The sequence below is a fragment of the Lagopus leucura genome, unplaced genomic scaffold (assembly GCF_019238085.1).
Source record: "Lagopus leucura isolate 7727_CA_CO unplaced genomic scaffold, USGS_WTPT01 Super-Scaffold_100157, whole genome shotgun sequence".
In the NCBI taxonomy this organism is placed as follows: domain Eukaryota; kingdom Metazoa; phylum Chordata; class Aves; order Galliformes; family Phasianidae; genus Lagopus; species Lagopus leucura.
The window spans coordinates 29303298-29320577 of record NW_024962334.1 but is presented as its reverse complement, the minus strand read 5'-3'; the positions used below and the strand labels follow the sequence as shown (position 1 = coordinate 29320577).

At 37.6% G+C, this 17280-nt stretch overlaps 1 protein-coding gene across 4 annotated transcripts in view; it reads left to right on the top strand.

Annotated features, from left to right (window-relative positions):
• Positions 1 to 17280, top strand: part of CDK14 (cyclin dependent kinase 14) — a 311217-nt gene that overhangs the window by 144631 nt on the left and 149306 nt on the right. For all 4 annotated transcript variants that reach the window (XR_006181895.1, XM_042888949.1, XM_042888948.1 and 1 more), the window contains exon 8: positions 5208 to 5331. Coding sequence is in view for 3 of the 4 variants with exons in the window: in XM_042888949.1 (XP_042744883.1) it covers positions 5208 to 5331 (124 nt within the window). In the remaining variant the exon portion in view is untranslated. The remainder of the gene's footprint in view (positions 1 to 5207; positions 5332 to 17280) is intronic.

Genomic DNA, 17280 nt, shown 5'->3' with positions numbered 1-17280 from the left:
AAAAACCTGTATTTTTAGGATCTTTTTAAAGATAAATTATATGATATGCGTTCCCAGTGGCTGTATTGTTATACATTTCTTTGTGGAATTGTCTTTGGAAGACTTTTGTGTAAGGAAGGCAAGAACAAGTTAGAAGCCTTTAAAAGTGATTTTTGGACAGAAGCATTTTAAAATTCTTCTTGAGAGAATTCAATTTGAGGAAGGTCAAAGAGGAGTATCTTTTATTATATAAAGCTGCTTATGATCATGATTCAAATAGCTAACAATTTTTTTATTCAGATAAGATCATTTATTCCTCAGGACTCAAATTCATGTCAAGTCAACACTTTATTCCTGGAATTTCTTCATCTGACTGCAAGAGAGTCTATGAAGCTTTGACCTAAAAAATTAGGTATTTCCCCAGGACATTCTTAAAAGTGAAAACTTGTGTTTAATTTTGTATTATCCTGGTTAGAAGGAGATAAAAGAATAGCAAAACCAGCAGTGGTTAAATATCATACATGTTCAGCTTTTGGCACATTAGCCCAAGTCACACTGATATTTCTCATTGTCTCAGTGTTAATAAATATTACCAGGTAGGTTTTTCATATGCTAATGGCTTAAGACAACTAGATCAAAAATTCCCAAACCATGTAGTAAACCAAAACCTAGCTGAGCACAGTGTTTGGTTGAGTTTGTTTCTAAGGTTGTGTGATTGTACTGCATGGGAGAAGTATGATGGTTGCAAGCATAAGGTGTCCTGAGTTGGGTTACTTTTATTGGCGTTGTTAGATTTCATGGCTTATTAAGACTGAATATAATATTGATTGATGCCAAATGCACACAAGAGAATTCAAATGATTATGTGATACCCAGCTGGTGTGCATTAATACATACAGCAAGCAGGAGCATTTGTGTTATCAGTGATGATAGAGCTTGTGCAGTATTGTGTATTATTTTTTGAAAGTAGCTATGTTAATACAGTGATGTGAGTTTGCTAAAGGATTGGCACATTAATCTACTTTTACTTCAGCTTTCTTCTGACCCACTGATGTGAACTTAAGGTCCAGCTTAGCTCAGCTCCATTTCTGTTTTCTTGCTACAAAGATTTCTGTGCATTTTCTATAGACTAAAAGGTTTCATTTATTTTCTACTTTTGTATCTAGGGCCAGGTTCTTTATTTTCGCAATAAAGCATGGGGTAAGGGAGTTCAAATGCTAGCTTCATTCAGAAATCACTCCATGTCATCAGTAAAAGACAATTCCTCTCTTTAAAAAATCCCCCGCAGGCCTCTGGGGCAGCATCTTTTCTGTCATTGAGATCCTTGATGCCTCAGCAGACACTGTGTTGAAATTATGCATTTTCTGGAGGATCTGTTTGGCAATGTTGTGAATTATTTCCTGCTTTTCACTTACTTCAACATGCTTTGCCAGAAACTCTCTTTACCATCTCTGGGAATGGAAAGCAATTATGTGGCCTCATCTGGGCAAGCTCTACACAGATCATCTGTATGTGGTCATCCCCCTTTATCAGTATACTATTCAGACCTATCTGAGACTAAGTCGGAAAGCATTAACTCCCAGCAGTCTTACCCTGTAGGTGTGCTTCGGATAGCCTGTGTTAATGCTTAGTTTATATGTTCATTTGGATGAGAAGAACTCGAGATCCTATGTGACTTTCAGGGGCCAACAAGATAGTAAAGCATTTTGCTGTGCATGAGCTATCTTGCAGCTGTACAGTGGTCTAGCTTGTACGCCTGCCCAGACTCACAAAAGCACCACGAAAGCAGGGCTGTAAAGCCAAGCAGCTGGCAAGTCTCTCAAAATATTTAATTGGCTTAAACAGGCATTTGGTCAGAAGTTACATGTAGCTCAAGTGGCCACCAGGACATACACCAAAAAAATAGGTTAATTTGTTATAGATGCCAGTAATTTTGTGTCATTGATAACTTTCTCTTGTAAGTTTTAAAGTGTGCTAATAATCATTTAATATCACAGTCTATAAGCTCCAGATTGGCTTTGACCTGCGTGCATTTTTCTCACTGAAACAATGAAAATTCTTCTTCAGAACATGTAGCTCAGATTAAAGTGAAAACTCAGTGTAATTTTTTAGGCTGAAAAAGCTTGTTTGTTTGTTTTTTTACCAGGTATCCTAAATAAGCAAGGCCTGAAACCCAAATTATATATATGCATTTTTTGTATGAATATGAAAGCTGTTGAGTGTCCTAGCACAAGATTAAATCTTCCCCAAAGCCTTATTTCTATAGACTTATCCTGCTTCTGTTTTCTTTCTCTTCCAGTTTTCATCGCAACAACCCTTATCATTTTATGAGTCTCTCATTTTATCACCGTATCTCCATTGTTAGTAATAAACAGCAAACAGTACACAAGTAATGTCCCAACTTTTCTATTACAGGTTATTTGAAGGCTATATAGCTTTGTTTACAACAGTGGAAATTTTAAAGCTAGTGACATTCAAGGTCAAGAGCCACAAATCTCTTCTGTATAATTTCTCCTCTCACAAAAAGCCCGTTGACATAAAGTTGATATTGGCGTGACTTTTTTTTACAGTTGTCTTTTGGTCTAGAGGGCTGTAGTCCTATGGTGGCTGAGCCTTCGGCAGAGTTGGCAGGAGATGTTAGTTGAGGAACCTGTTCACAACCCCCACAGAATCCCCAGGCTGAGGTTTCAGTGCTGTCAGAGTTGAACAAGATGGAGGAAGTTGAGCAAAGAACAGGTTAAATGAGGATTTGACCGTGGTTTTGGGGGCATGCTGATTTCAGGTCAACTGTATATGCATATAAGAGGTAAAGGTACCTAATTTGGAATTAATTTCTGTTCTTATGAAAATAACACAGATAGCTTTGAAGGGAAGTAGAGAGGTTTCTCATACAGAGCTTTCCTTGAATGCAGTGGAGATTACTTGCTTAAAAGGTGTTTCCAGAGGCATGAGAAACAATTCTTTCCAATTCATTTGTTCTTCTCTTTGAGTGGGTAACAATTGGAAACACAGTCTTTTCTGCTGTTCTCCCTTTCCAGGCAGTCCCAAAGGACACACAGTTTGCAGAATACTGCCAAGAGTTAGGCTCATATTTTCACTTAAATCTTCTCACGTTTCATAAAACCAAAGTAAAACACCACTGAGGGGGAAAAGAGAAGACAGCAAAGACTTGGCAAAGTTTACCCTGTAATGAGTTCAGGGAGATTTTTCCCCTTCTCTCTTATGATCTTCATCCAAAGAGGAAACAATTCATATAGTGTATGGGACTGAGTTAATTGACTTTTGTGAAAGTACTTCACAAGAACGGCGTGTCCAGAAGTTTGGAATAAGCTCATATTCCAGTGTTGTCCTCAAGAGTGTATGTTTGTGCTGGTTGGCTGCAAAATTACTGGTTTTTTTTCTTAGTACAGTGTGTCATGTCAAATCACTTGACTCTCTGCATTAAAGCCAAATGAAAAGCCACACTAGTTAATACACTTTAATTATAAAGACCATAATGCTGTGAGATAATGTGCCGTTTGACATTTCTTTGCGTATTTAAAAATAATAGTTGAAGTTTAACACAATTGAGTTGGTTTAGCAAAATGGCTATTTACCATATATTTTATTAAAAAAGTACTTGAAAGTGATTTAATAGAATTTATTTTTTAAGGCTGTAATGAAAGCCATTTCTTCTTCCTGCCCTTAAGATAGATTTTGTGCACTATGAATTCCATTTTAACCACAATTCTAAAAAGGAATGTGCATGTTATGTATGACTTTCCTGCTATTCTTTCTTTTATTTCTGTCTTTTGCTGTTGAGTTTCTTCAGCACATTGTTAGACCCAGCTCTGGCAAGAAAGTGATTGATATGGCTCTTTGCGCCCTGGCTAAATAGCTGAACGTACAGTTATTGTGTCTGCACTTGGAGAAAAAAAAAAAGAAATGCAATTAAATTCATCTCAACTGCAGTAACATGACATTTCTGTTTCTTTCATGTCAGCCTTTATTCTCTTCTATAATCAGATTTTGTAACCCCTTCTATAATGTCTCCTCACTTCAGCAGTCACTAAATAGGATGCTTGTGTTGCAAGTTAATTAGAGAGTCTCATGCATGCGGGTTGACTTTCCTCGAATCTTTGGTGTGGATTTCACAGGAGAGCACATTTCACCAGCCAGTGAGCTGTGGGTCACAAGGTCCGTATCCACTCTTGAATATCCCATCTTTTTGGTATTAGACATGCTTGTTCTGTTTCCACTTGGAAACTGTATTCCTTTGACTACATCAGGCAATAGGAATTATCTGTGTAATTTTTCAGTAAATTTCAATACATTTTTCAGAGTGCAAAGAAAGCTCCTAGGAAGCAATTCTTCACCCTTTGTATTGACAGAAGTCTGCTAGGATAAGATTTACGACCTTTTCCATCAGACACCACTAGAATGCAGGAGGGTGATGGGAGAGAAGATGAAAAGGGGAGGACAAAAGTTCTCCATCTTTTTTGTCTTTGCTTATAATTGTAAATTTCAAAAATATACAGCATTAATACTTAGCTCTAGGGATACATTTGTAGAGCATAGTGAAGGGTTAAAAAAAATCCTTGGGGAATGAGTTGGGTTTTATCTAAATCTACTTCAAAAACTTTTATAAGTGTAATTAAAGGTCATCTTTAGGCTTGTTAAGAATCACTATTTCTTTATGAAATGTACCTAAATAACTCCCATAAAAAGCTTTAAAGAGGGAAACCTCCCCTACTTGGGGATTTGCTTGGGTACACAGGCATTATTGTTATACAATTAATTTCTTTGTTTTAGCTTCAGTATTCCATCCCCCAGCCTTATCTCCCCACTCCTATCCACCCCATACTGTTGTTTCCTATAATTAGAGAAGATACACATCTGTCTTCAGGCTACCACCTAATCTCTAAGGCCATATGGGTAAATGGAATATAATTATAATTTGGTAGGAACTGAGCCTTCTGCACATGGTTATATTGTTCTTGTTCTTTTTAACGTAGGCAAGTAGAATCTATAATATAGCAGGGCTTGAAAAATGGGGTTAGTCCTTGCAAAGTACCTACCTTTTAGATGGACATTTCATGTGTTAAATTGGGGTGGGAATTACACAGTTTGGGAGGAGTTCTAACACAATGTTACCACAATATGCAAGCATCCTGCATACTGTGAAGCAATCATCTGTGGTTATATGCAAAATATTAACAGAGGTCATTTTTTGTCCCCCTCTTTTTCAGTTATTTTTATTTCAGTTGCTGCGAGGACTGTCTTACATCCACCAGCGTTACATTTTGCACAGGGACCTGAAACCACAGAATCTTCTGATCAGTGACACGGGGGAGTTAAAGCTGGCAGACTTTGGTAGGCAAGCAGTTAATTACAAGTCTCTTATAATGTTGTAGGAATGTCAGACAGATGGTTCCATTGATTTCTCTTTCCCCCCACCCTATTCCTTAGACACACGTTCTTTATTGTAGATAATTGCACATTTTTCTCCTGAGCGAAGAAATTGATTATGGTCAACAAAATGCTTGATTAAAAGGGAGCAAATGAAAAACAAATATATACTCCAGTTCTCACCAGAAAAATAATGCTGGTAATAGTTCGGTTTTTCTTCCTGTGAGACCTCTGAATTAGAATTCAGAACCTTTGAAAAGGAGAGATGAAGAAAGAGGGAGCAAGAGTTGAGGAAATACAGAATATGTGAAGAACGCAAGCACTTGATACAAGCAGCTTTAGGGTTGTGGAGATCTGAAAGTAGGATTAACTTTTATAAAATGATGATTGATTGAAAGAGAATGAAGGATATAAGAATATTTATTCTTTCTAAAGATGAAAGGAAACTAAGATCATCTGGACTGCTTTCAGTATCCATTCTTAGTCCCTTCTGGGGAGTATATATATGAAGTAGGAGTATGTATGTGGAGTATAAAGGCATGGGAAATTGTCCACTGGAAGATTGCCCTTTTTGTCTTTATAAATGTATTTTAAAGTACTTTCTAGTGGATGCACTGGAGCAGTACTCTTTCTTACAAAAGTGATTGTGAGATGTGGAACATGACAGTGTAATTCTTTAGTGGTTTTCACAACATGTAGGAACTTGTCTTTCTCCTGTAGGTCAAGTTTTCATTTACTGATTCCAGCAGAGCTTCTGATATAAGCTGAAAACGTGGCCTATCAGCTTTTTTGAAATGTCTTTTATTTTTATGACTGCTATCCACATCAGGCTTCACATTTCATTCACCAGCAGTAATGAGGAAGCCTTATGTGCTAATTGGCAATTTCACTGTTGATGTAGTCATGTTTTTTGTCTTTTAATTAGTATTACTCCAATTAACAGTTTGGTGTGTATTTGCAGTGCTGAAGAAGGGAAGGAAGTTCAGGTAGACATGCTCCACAACTTGATTGGCCTGTAGATTGTGAGGTGGTTAAAGAAAGAGCACTAAGTTAAAAAAATATATATCTATTTTTTCACATGGTTTTCTGTTACTGTTTCTCAAAACTTGGAAGATACCAAAAGCTTCTTAAATGTTTTAAATAAGCTTTCCCACATCTTTTATTCTTAAATTAATGCAGCATATGAATTGTGAGAGTGTTTTTGATTGTAGCAGAAGTACAAATTAATTCTCTGTTGCAGGTGTTGTGCTGCTTGTTTGAAATGGCTAGTTTTTTTTTTTTAATGTCATTTATATCTGCAATACACTGTGCAGTTATCTGGAATATCCCAAATATATCTATATTATAAATTCTTTAAGATGTTACTATGATGGTCCTCCAATTTGGAGGATACTGGGAAATCTGTTGATAATCTTGCAGTCTCTTTTGTTATTTTGAGTGCTTCATATGATCATATGATGCTTTGTATTTTATTTTATTTCTTTCTTTTCTTTATTTTCCCCCTGAAGCTATATGTCCAATTTGAAGCTTTTTAAAAAGAAAGGAAAAGTCCATTCCAGAAGAATAACTATTTAAAAAAATATCCCCCTAGAAAATAATCTGCTATAATAAGTTAGTCACGATAATAAGAAGTAATAAAATAATCATCTATCAGATACAGATATAGTCAAATCCATTGTAACTTTGCATTCACTTTTTGTTTTTCTGGTTATAGTCTCTCTTGAGCTTGAAACCCATGTTAGGTTGGTTAGTAAATGTATATAATGACACTGATTCTCATCTTAGACTGCAAGGCATTGCTATGTACTCAGTAATATAAAGGTAAAACAGTCCCACCTTGATTAAATTCGTTGGGTAAGTACTGCTCTATTTGTAGTATAATGAAGTTCCTCTCAAGCAACTTGTTTGATAAGACACATCAGAGTAACCAGTCTTAGGTCTTCACGTTTTGTTATAATGCTTAGTGAAATCTCTGGATTTCACTGTTAAAACCTATTAAAAATTAAGAGAAAATTAGAAGTTTGAAAAAGTGGCCTCTGCTAAATTCCACAGTAGCCTTGGGCAAAGTTCAGTAGCCTCTGTTTTTTGATTGTGGGCAGGGAGCCTACTGACTTTTCAGCCGCGTTCTTAAGAAAACAAACTAAAAGCCTCTCACCAGCACTTCTAAGCAATGTGTTGGAAATGTGAGCTGATCAGTGCAGTGTCCAGCTCAGATGCACAATTGATTGTTCTCTGGGTGTGCAGGCTGTTGTGGCCAGCAAAACAGAAGAAAGACTGGGGTGTTTGTTCTGCTTTGTCTGCTTTCACCCCATTGTAGTAGGAAATAGAACTGTCTTTTTTTGCCTCAGTGCAGCACTAGGCCAAATGTGCCTTCAGTGACACCAAAGGCAAGATTTTCTCAGCTTTGTATTGGCAGAAATTAAAGGTTGACAATTTTGCATATGAAATGAAGAATAGAAACGTGGAAGGCAAAAGCAGAAAGAAATAACCAGTAGTAGGCGTACAAATGTATAATAATGTGGTAAGGATTTTTTTTTTCTGCTTGTAGTTTGTCTTGACCTAACAGAAACATCTGTGTAATCTACTCTTATATACTGAGAGGAGATTATATGTCTCTGTTTTTTTTCAAGCTGTATTTTCTTTCATTGCTGATGACCTTGTAAAATTGAAAACCAGATGGGTTGAATTTCTCTTCTGAGAACCGAGTTGAAAAATTAGAAGTGATGGGGTTGAAGTCTGAAGGGTTGTGACCTCTCTCACTGGAGGCATGAGAAACGAGAGCGCACACGTGTGCGCACACAGGCATACATGTGTGCATTTACTTCTTAAACAAGATGTAAAATAGAGGTTTGCTTCTCTTTATGTTTTTCTCCCACATTTTCCTAATTCATGATAATGTGCTTGGAGAGGAAGTTGGTTTAGATTATGCTTTTGATTAATTACATGAGAAGCAGTATGGAAATTAGAGAAATGAGGGCTTTGTTTTTAAATGCACTCAGGGCAGAAAAGAACCTATCACAAAATCATTTTCTGTCAGAGATAGGATTGACTTTGCCAGCACAATAAACATGAAATCCTAGAGCAAAGGCCTTTTTGTCTCTAAGGGGAAGACCTTTATATTCTGGTTTCATAAGTTTACAAAAAAACAACAGCTTGACTGAAGGTTCTTAATTTGGAGTGAGGCTTATTTAGTCTCCTCAGCATAGGATATCAAATACTTAAAAGCAGGCTGTACTAGATCAGAGTTCTTGAATAAACAAGGTAAAAGAAAGGCTATTCATGCCTGCAGTGCATTGCGTTGCAGCTCAAGTGGAATCTTTGAGCAACTGTGGGCATGTGTTTTTCTACTGCACAGCTCCCAGACATTGACACTCGGCTGTGTGGGAGCGCCTTTGTTCGGCTGAGCGGCAGCCTGCTTTGCTGCTCTTGTGCTATAGCTGCTGGGAAATGAACATTTATGAGAATACAGCAGCAAAATGAAAAGGGATAACACAACACAGAGACCTTATCAAATTAAAAATTCATGAGGTATAAAAAATGGCTTTTCTTCAGAAGATATAATAGGGAAGACTACTACCTGAATAATTACTGCTCTGAAAAATAGTCCTTGAACTTCCTGCATTCTTTTTTCAATCTAATTAAAATTCCAGAGGAAATTAAAGTGTATTAGGGTTTTTTTTTGTTATGAAATGATTGAATAAATGTGAAAATTATTTTTGATTCTATAGTGTAAATTTGTCTCTATTTTTATTTCCTTCCAGCACATATGTCTGTCTTGACTAGAAATAAAGTATTGTAAACCTTTAATGAGTAACACCTTAAGCAATTACAAGCTTAAATGAATAGAGCTTGTTTTTGTTGCTATTTACCACATAGACTGGGCTGCACAGCTGTTGCTAAGGCTTTGGTTAGTAATTTCTTCGCTTTAACTTTTCTGTACACTGTTTACAGATATGTTTGTTTGGCCTTTGGATGTGTATTGACTTAGAAAAAATTATCTTTGAGCTTCTGTTTACAAAAGTCATTGAGCAGCTTTGAAAGCAAAGTGTGTATCTAGAATAAATGCATTCGTGTTAACTCTAGAGTGTCAAATGACTGTACAGCAGTGGTCAGGAGTATGAGCTCAGAGACTAAACACTAAGAAAATGTATTTTTCAAACATTACTTGTGATCGGATGATTAATAATTAAGCAAAACAGCTAATTAAGGACACAAGTGATTTGTATTCATACTGAAAAATCATTCTTCTTTGGTTTGTTTATATACGAAGCACACGTTGTAAGCAGTATGTTGTGTTATTTCAGTGATCCCTTTTTCAGCATCAGAACTCTGAAAGATGTGTATCAAAGACTAGAGGAGCAAATACAGAACAAACCCTGCCAGGCATATTATCTTTTAGCACTGCATGAGGGTGCTTCTGAGTGATACTCATGCAGAAGGGTCCAAGATGTTGAAGGGGCTTAGATGGCAGCAGCTCTGCATTCTGTGAGAAGATTAAGGCACCTGAGAGGAAAATGGGTTGAGGTGAAGTAGAAGGCAACAGACTGCTGAGCAGGCAAAAGTAGGGGGCTGAAGGAAAATAAGAGAAGAAATATGCAGTTGTGGAACATGATGGCCCTTTGCTAAGTGAGGAAGCAGACTCACATAGAGATGCAGTACTCAATGACTTCCTTGTCTTGGTCTTCACAAATAAAATTTCACAGTTTTTGTTTTCTGAAACAGGGTTCAGGGAGGAGAGAAGTGAGTGGAAGAGAACTGAGTCAAGGATCTTCTCAAAAGTCTTGACTCATGCACATTCCCAGGACCACACAGGAGGCATCTCGAGGGTACTGACCAGGATGGTTTATGTTACCATGAGGCTCTTCTCTGTCATTTTAGCAAAACTGTATCAACTAGACTAGGTCCCTAGTAACTAAGGGAAGGTGAATGCTGTTTCCACTTTTAAAAAGAGCTGGAAAGATGTTCTGGGGCTGATCAACCACCACCTCTGTAAAAACAATGAATCAAGTCCTTCTTTGCACAATAGCTCCTATTTATGTTTTGTGTACGCTAATCTAAATCAAGATTATCAGTTATGTTTGCATCTACATTATCATACTTAATTGCAGCTCAAAATCTCTAAATAGCTTATAGCATTCAGCAAGGAGGTGGGAAGTGGATTCCACCATCCAGGTTGTACTTCTCAGGAAGAATTTGCCTCCCTGTATGTTACTGTCTATCCCAAAATTTCAACTATGTCCCTAATATTGTGACTCTTCTAGGGATAATGTGGAGTGTTCATCTGATTGTAGTATGATTTGTCTTACATATCATTTAGTTAGAATGATATTATGCTTTTCGGCTTGGAAACATACAGTCATTATTAGAAGTTGTAACATGAAAGATCTACAGAGCTTTTAGGGGCAGGTATGACACATGTCACCTAGTGATGTATGAAAAAACTCCTCAGGGCATGAGCATACCCTTGGCTTGCATGTGAGGAGGTCATAGCACCTCAGACTGTGAAAAGAAACTGGCCAAATTATTAGGGCCCTTTTCCTGCTTTATCTGTGAGTTCATCAACCTGCTGCTGGGAGTTACAGTTCAGGGAATTATTTATTGGTGAAACTTCCCTGCAGTCACTTTTTCCATTTGTCTTTCCTCTAGGCCTGCAGTATAGGTGAATTGCACAAGGTATGTGGAAGGTTGGTCTACATTTTGGATTGTGCTGTTATTTCAAGTGCAAATATCTCCTGTATGGTTCCATATTTCAATTGGGTGCCATTCTTTTTAGCATAAACACTGACTTTCTCAGTGTGCCATTTCCCTAAGACAGTGTAAGGCCAAGACTATGCAGGCACTTATGCAGGCAGAAGTACAAAATACCATTTCAAACTATGAAACAGCAACTCTAGAAGATGTTGTTAGCTTGAATATATTCGCAAGGATAGGAAAACTTACTGACTGATTTATTAATATTATTATTCTTTTTTTAAATGTATTTTTTAAAGCTTGAGTAGAAATTGCCCTTTCAGTCCCTTCTCTGCCCCAATTTTTCATTATTTCAGCCCTTTAAACAAGCTGTGGTAATGTCCCAGAGAGTTCTAATGCTATAAGATGAGTGAGAAAGTACATGAGGAACTTGGTGTTTTAATGCTTTGGGACTTTGGGAGTATGTTTCCATGAAATTCCATATGGATTTTACTATGGAGTGCATGTTGGAGATCTGTCACAAGCGACAAAACTATTGCTGTATAGTTAGTTGACTGTTAAAATGATTAAATCTATGTTGATAACTTGAATAAAAAAAATTCTTTTCCACAGAAAGAATCCCATAAGGAATTTGTTTATGAAGTACCATATACATTCCTATGAAAGGTTGGATAGCATAAAAGATTGCATGGATAACTGCTATTTTTTTTCTGCGCAAATGCTCCACGGAGTATCAGTTATTGAAGATCATGGTGAAAGGCTCTGTCATAGTGTCTGAAATGCTGATACTTCTGGGCTCAAGGCCTGAAGCAACAGAGCAGACTGTGCGCATTTGGCCTGGCCTAATCCTGACTGCATACTACCAAATCAGTGAAAAAGTACCCTTGTAACCCCACTGCTTTCTGCATCTAGAGGAAGGGAGCCAGAAGCTCATGAGCTAAGCTCGTTTCCTCTTGGAGGAAGGATTAAAGTTGTAGGTTGCAGAAGCTGTGAGTACGATGTACCTAGAGACTCCTGTCAAGGGTTGTTTGCTTCCCTAGGATAACAATCTGTCCTTCCACCCCAGACTTTATCTACTAACAGCACCACTGACTGATGGCTGTGGTTAGCCCAAGCTGCTCCCTTCCTGCCCCAAAGCAAGGCCTTCCTGTGCAGCTCATGTGACCTTCTCATGGTTTCCATGGCAGAGGCTTGCGGTAAGGAGCAAGAAGAGGTGTGTAGGTGGCAGGAAGTCTCAAGCAGCAGCAGTGCAAAGGGGTGGATTTGATTTCTGGTATTTGGGCTGATTAATTCTTTTGTGCATTGTTTTTGTGAGAGGAAGATGGCAGAGAATTTGTAGCCTAGTACTGTTGTGGTGCCTCTTGCTTCTCATGCATATTTAGTTTAGTTTAGTTCCCATTGTGGACCTCTGTCTCCTTTGTTTCATTGATCTCATGGCTTTATTGAGGTGTCAGACGTATCTAATTTTAAAATTGCCATTGTGAGAGTTGATGCAGGAAGAGTATTTTATCGACAGAAATTAGGTTTGCTAGCCTATGGAGAATTAATAGATTTGACACAGGATTTCTGTCTGGAGTCAGCCACACACTGAATTTTGTCCATGTCAGTCTCCACTGACTGATTTTTAACAGTTGAAAATAAAATTCTTGGAAAATACAGATCTTTTCTGCTATAGTAGTGAGTAGATTTTATAACCAGAGTTCTTCCCACTGAGAAACACTGTGTAGAATTATTGGATACTAAGGAATAAAATAATAATTTGTTTTTAAACCAATAAGGAACTGGAGATTGACTTGAGTCACTAAATGAGTCCCCTGCTAAAAGCATCTCGGATTACTTAAGGTTCAATCCAGTTTCCCATTGTTACAAGTTGGAGATATATTGAGCCTTTAAGTAGGAGGAAAGCATCTTAATTATCCATTAAGGGCAATAAAGGAAGTTGGTTATGACACCATTAAAACAACTGTGATAAAAATTCTGTTTGGTTGTTCTGTGCATAGGAAGAACGTGGTCTTTAGATGTCATCTGCAGTGCGGCTCGCTCAGTTCTTATTATGACCTTGCATTATTACCACAGCAGTTATTACCACAAGAGAAGCCCATTCATCCACAGGAATGTGTAGATGTATTTAGAATCTGGGCAGTAGAAACAAGAAATTTTCTTTCATCATAAGAAAAGCCTTATTTTGTTCATGTGACCACATTTTCATATCTACACATCTTGCTGCTTCTCTAGCCTTACTCTGTAGCCTTGTAAATACTGTGGCTATAAACCTCCATTTTTGAAGCACCAAACTTTCTTAAAAACTTTGTTTCCTCTGCTTTCTCAACTTAGAAATTAAGAGAGAAACACCTTGGCATTCTGTGTTACCAGTCTGGTTTCTGAAATTTAATATGTCACACGATATTTTCAGACACGCTGAGCAGCTGCAGCCAGGATAACTTCAGTCCAAACGGAGCTTCCTGTGCGTCAGCCCATGGGGATATTTGAGGAGTGGTTGTCTCCTGCCTGAAAAATGGCAAGCTGCTTTTGTCAGTGCAGCTATATCTGAATGCCTGCTGTGCACCTGGTGAAGCTTTTGAATACAGGCATCCTGGTTTAGTGTAGTAGTGCTTTCCCTTTTGGTCTTATTGGTCTGATCATGGTTTTGTTTATTGCTTCCTTATTTAGGAGAACGTATTACATAATAAAAGGAGAAAATTGCACCAAATTTTAAAATCATTTAAATTTCTTTGATGTGTTGTTGATTATGCAGATTTATTTTACATGGCAAAATGTAGGAAAATGAAAGGGTAGGTGGGAAAGGGTGTGGCTTAAGGAAGAGAGAATTTATCATCACTCAGAACAAAAATACTGATATGGAAAGAGAAGATTAACATGAAAGGAGAACGGCAGTTCATTAAGAGAAATGTACTGTTTAACATGATATGAAATAATGCCACGATTCAGATAGCATATTAAGGAAGTGTTAGCTCTGTAATTTATGCCATGGGTTTTTTTTTGTCCTAGGTGTTTTAAGTCCTTGTGTTAGATTCACATTTTATCTAGGTAATTTTTAATAATTTATGCAAGTTTTTTCCATTCCTTCTGAAAATTACAATGTTGGCTGTATTTATATTTCTTCAGTTGCGTGATTCTTACTCATGTATTGAGAGGAGAATTTTCCTGGCAGCCCTGGGGATTTTTAGCTTTTTTTTTTTTTCTGTAGCCATTGAAAATAAGGGAGAAGAAGATGTTCAGGTGTCATCTCTATTATCCCCACCCCTAGTTATGAACATACAAATGAATGATCCAAGGGATAGAACGCCAGGCTGAGATTGCTGTGGCTGTTCAGCCTGGAGAAAAGAAGGCTCTGGGGTGACCTGAGAGCAGCCTTTCAGTATCTAAAGGGGACCTAGAGGAAAGAAGGGAACAGATTCTATAGCAGGGTCTGTGGTGAGAGAACAGGGGGAAATGGCTTCAAGCTTAAAGAAAGTAGATTTAAGTTGGGTATGAGGAAAATGTCTTTTACAGCCAAAAGTAATGCCTCCTATTTATTTTCCTGGAAACTACAACAGATACAAAGAGCATGATAACACTGTTGGATAGAGAAAATTCTCAGTTACAAAACACTGTTTTTCAACACAGTCACAACCATTAGCTATGTATTTTCACCAGCCATGAACAAGTGCCTGTATCCCTTGCTGTATGTTATGCTGAGGCACTGGCAGAGGTTGACCAGAGAGGATGCCCTGTTTCTGGAGACTTTCAAGGTGAGTCTGGATCAGGCCCTGGGCTATTTGATCTAGCTGTAGGTGTCCCTGTTCGTTGCAGGTGAGATGGACTAGATGACCTTTAAAGGTCCCTTCCAACTCTAAGAATTCTATGATTCTCACATTCATCTTATTTCATTTTAAAGTCACTTCCAAGTAACGCTTTTTTTTTTTTTTCGTATTCACTCCTGTGGCTATATTTGGTTTTAAAGCTATTTCATTGCAATGGTATTTAAGTTACTTATTAACTGTAGTGGCTAGATTTGATTATAGAAGTAGATACTTCTATATGACTATGAAGTGCTAGAAGAAAATGTCTTTACTATGTTGATATTACCATAATTGATGCTAAATTCTGGAATTTTCAAGCAAGGCGGACATTCAATCCAGCTTTAAACTGTCTATAGGCCTTAGGAAAAAAACTCAAATAATAATAAAAAGCATTCCTACTGAAATGTACTTTAGAAATACAAAATTGTAATTTACCTTCTGGAAACTGACAGTTCTTTGCTCAGGATGGTGCTCAAGATTACAGCCATGCAGGTTGCAGGATGTGATGCTGAATGGATTATCAAAATAAGATGTGCTCACCTGCGTACCTCAAATTTGTTCATACATGCAAGAAGCGGTTTAAGAGAAAATTAAATGTTGCAAAGTTCCTAACAGCATGACAGACACTTCTAGAAGTAGTTTCTATCAAGCACTGCATGGAGAAGCACAGCAATAGTCTGAAAGAGCAGAGAGGAGAATGCTTTGGATTCAGTACTAATATTTTCATTTCTTCAATAAAGGGATCTGCTGACTTAGTAAGGTGACATCTGTGTAACAGAGTAGATTTGGTCCGAAGAGCTCCAATTTTGCCATCCTGACAGTGGCATTTCAGTATCACTTTCTAGAAAGATGCCATATGAGGAACATTTGCTTTTTAACTACCTCTTTCCAAAATTATATTGTAGAATCCACAGCTTTATTGCATTTCCGATGTAAATTTTTTAAAACAAAATTGCCTGTTTTCATTTCTTCTCTCTCTGTGACAAAATTGTATTATGAACTGATTAGGTGGCTCTGCAGGAATACAGATGCCTGACTACTGATGTGAAGTCAAATCATCATTTAGACTTAAGCATATTGGAATGTCTCTCACAAAACTTTCCTTGTAAGATTTGTGGTTCAGCTAATTCAAGATGACATAGACATTAAATGAGTTTTGAGGAGCAATTCGAATGAACAGATGAATCTGAGGCTCCAGAGATCACTGCCATAATATGCTGCTGCATTATAATGCTTCTCCACCAAAGCAACTGTACTTACGTAGGTTTTCTTAATGGTCTCACACTTTGAGGCAAAGTGAAAATAATGTTAAAATTTAGTAAAATCTTTAGGTTTCTTATAGTTATTTTGTTCTTCGAATAGGATAGACTTCTGTTTCATTTTGTTTTGTTAGCTTTGTATCGATGCTTGTACTGTATTATCCTTATCTTTTCAGATCATTTTTCTCTGACTTAAGCCAGTACAGACAGATGTGTTCTTAGATTCTGCAGGCATTATCTAGGATTTGAATGCATGTTCTGATGTGGTAGCGCATGCAAAATATACCAGACTTCTTCCACAGAAGAGCCAAGACAATGTTTTTACGTGCTAAGAAAATATATAAGTTTAAGAGAATAATGTATTGCAGCAACACCAAGAATTAGCTGAGTATCTGTGTTATCTATGAACAGTCTGGCATGGGTCCTGGAAGCAGCCTGGGTTAATCTTCCCCATAGCTGCAGAACCATTTGTGCCAGCCGTGGCTCAGGCGCCAAGCCTGTGAGGTGGAACCAGCGCAGCTGTGTCCTGCAGCAGGAACATGCATGGCAGGGTACTCTCAGCTGGAAAGCTCAGGCATATCAAACTTAATGGCATTGGTTGTGCAGCACAGGGGCCAGGCGCTGGCAGTTCTGTTAGTTGCAGAATGGTGCCATTTATACATGCATGGGCCTGGCCTCACGTTGTAAGAACTGGTGTTTCAGTGCCCATATTGAGATTCACAAATTTCACTTTTGTGTGTATTGCCACATGGTATTATCAGTGTTTTATTTACAAGTAGAAATAATTGTCAGATCTGATTTTCATGGGTATTATTGTTTGTAGATTGCACTAACGATGTTCTAACACTTGCTTTTTCATGTATCCTTGCTCTTGTTAAATTAGCCTAGACTAATTCATGGGATCTTCCCCGTTTGTAAATAAATTTACAGATACTTTAATAGGCTTTTTATCCTGGCCGTTATCTTTGTCAAAATTCTCTGGATATTTTACCTCTGACTTAGAAATGATGGATCAGCAAAACGGTATTGTCTCACACCGTGCAGCAACATTCTAATGGACACCAAAGTATCTTTGCCTTTTAGCCGTTCCGGCAGCCCCAGGTTGATTGCACTGAGCTTGGTCCTCATTGATGGAAACAGTCAGGATCAGTGCTGTGCGG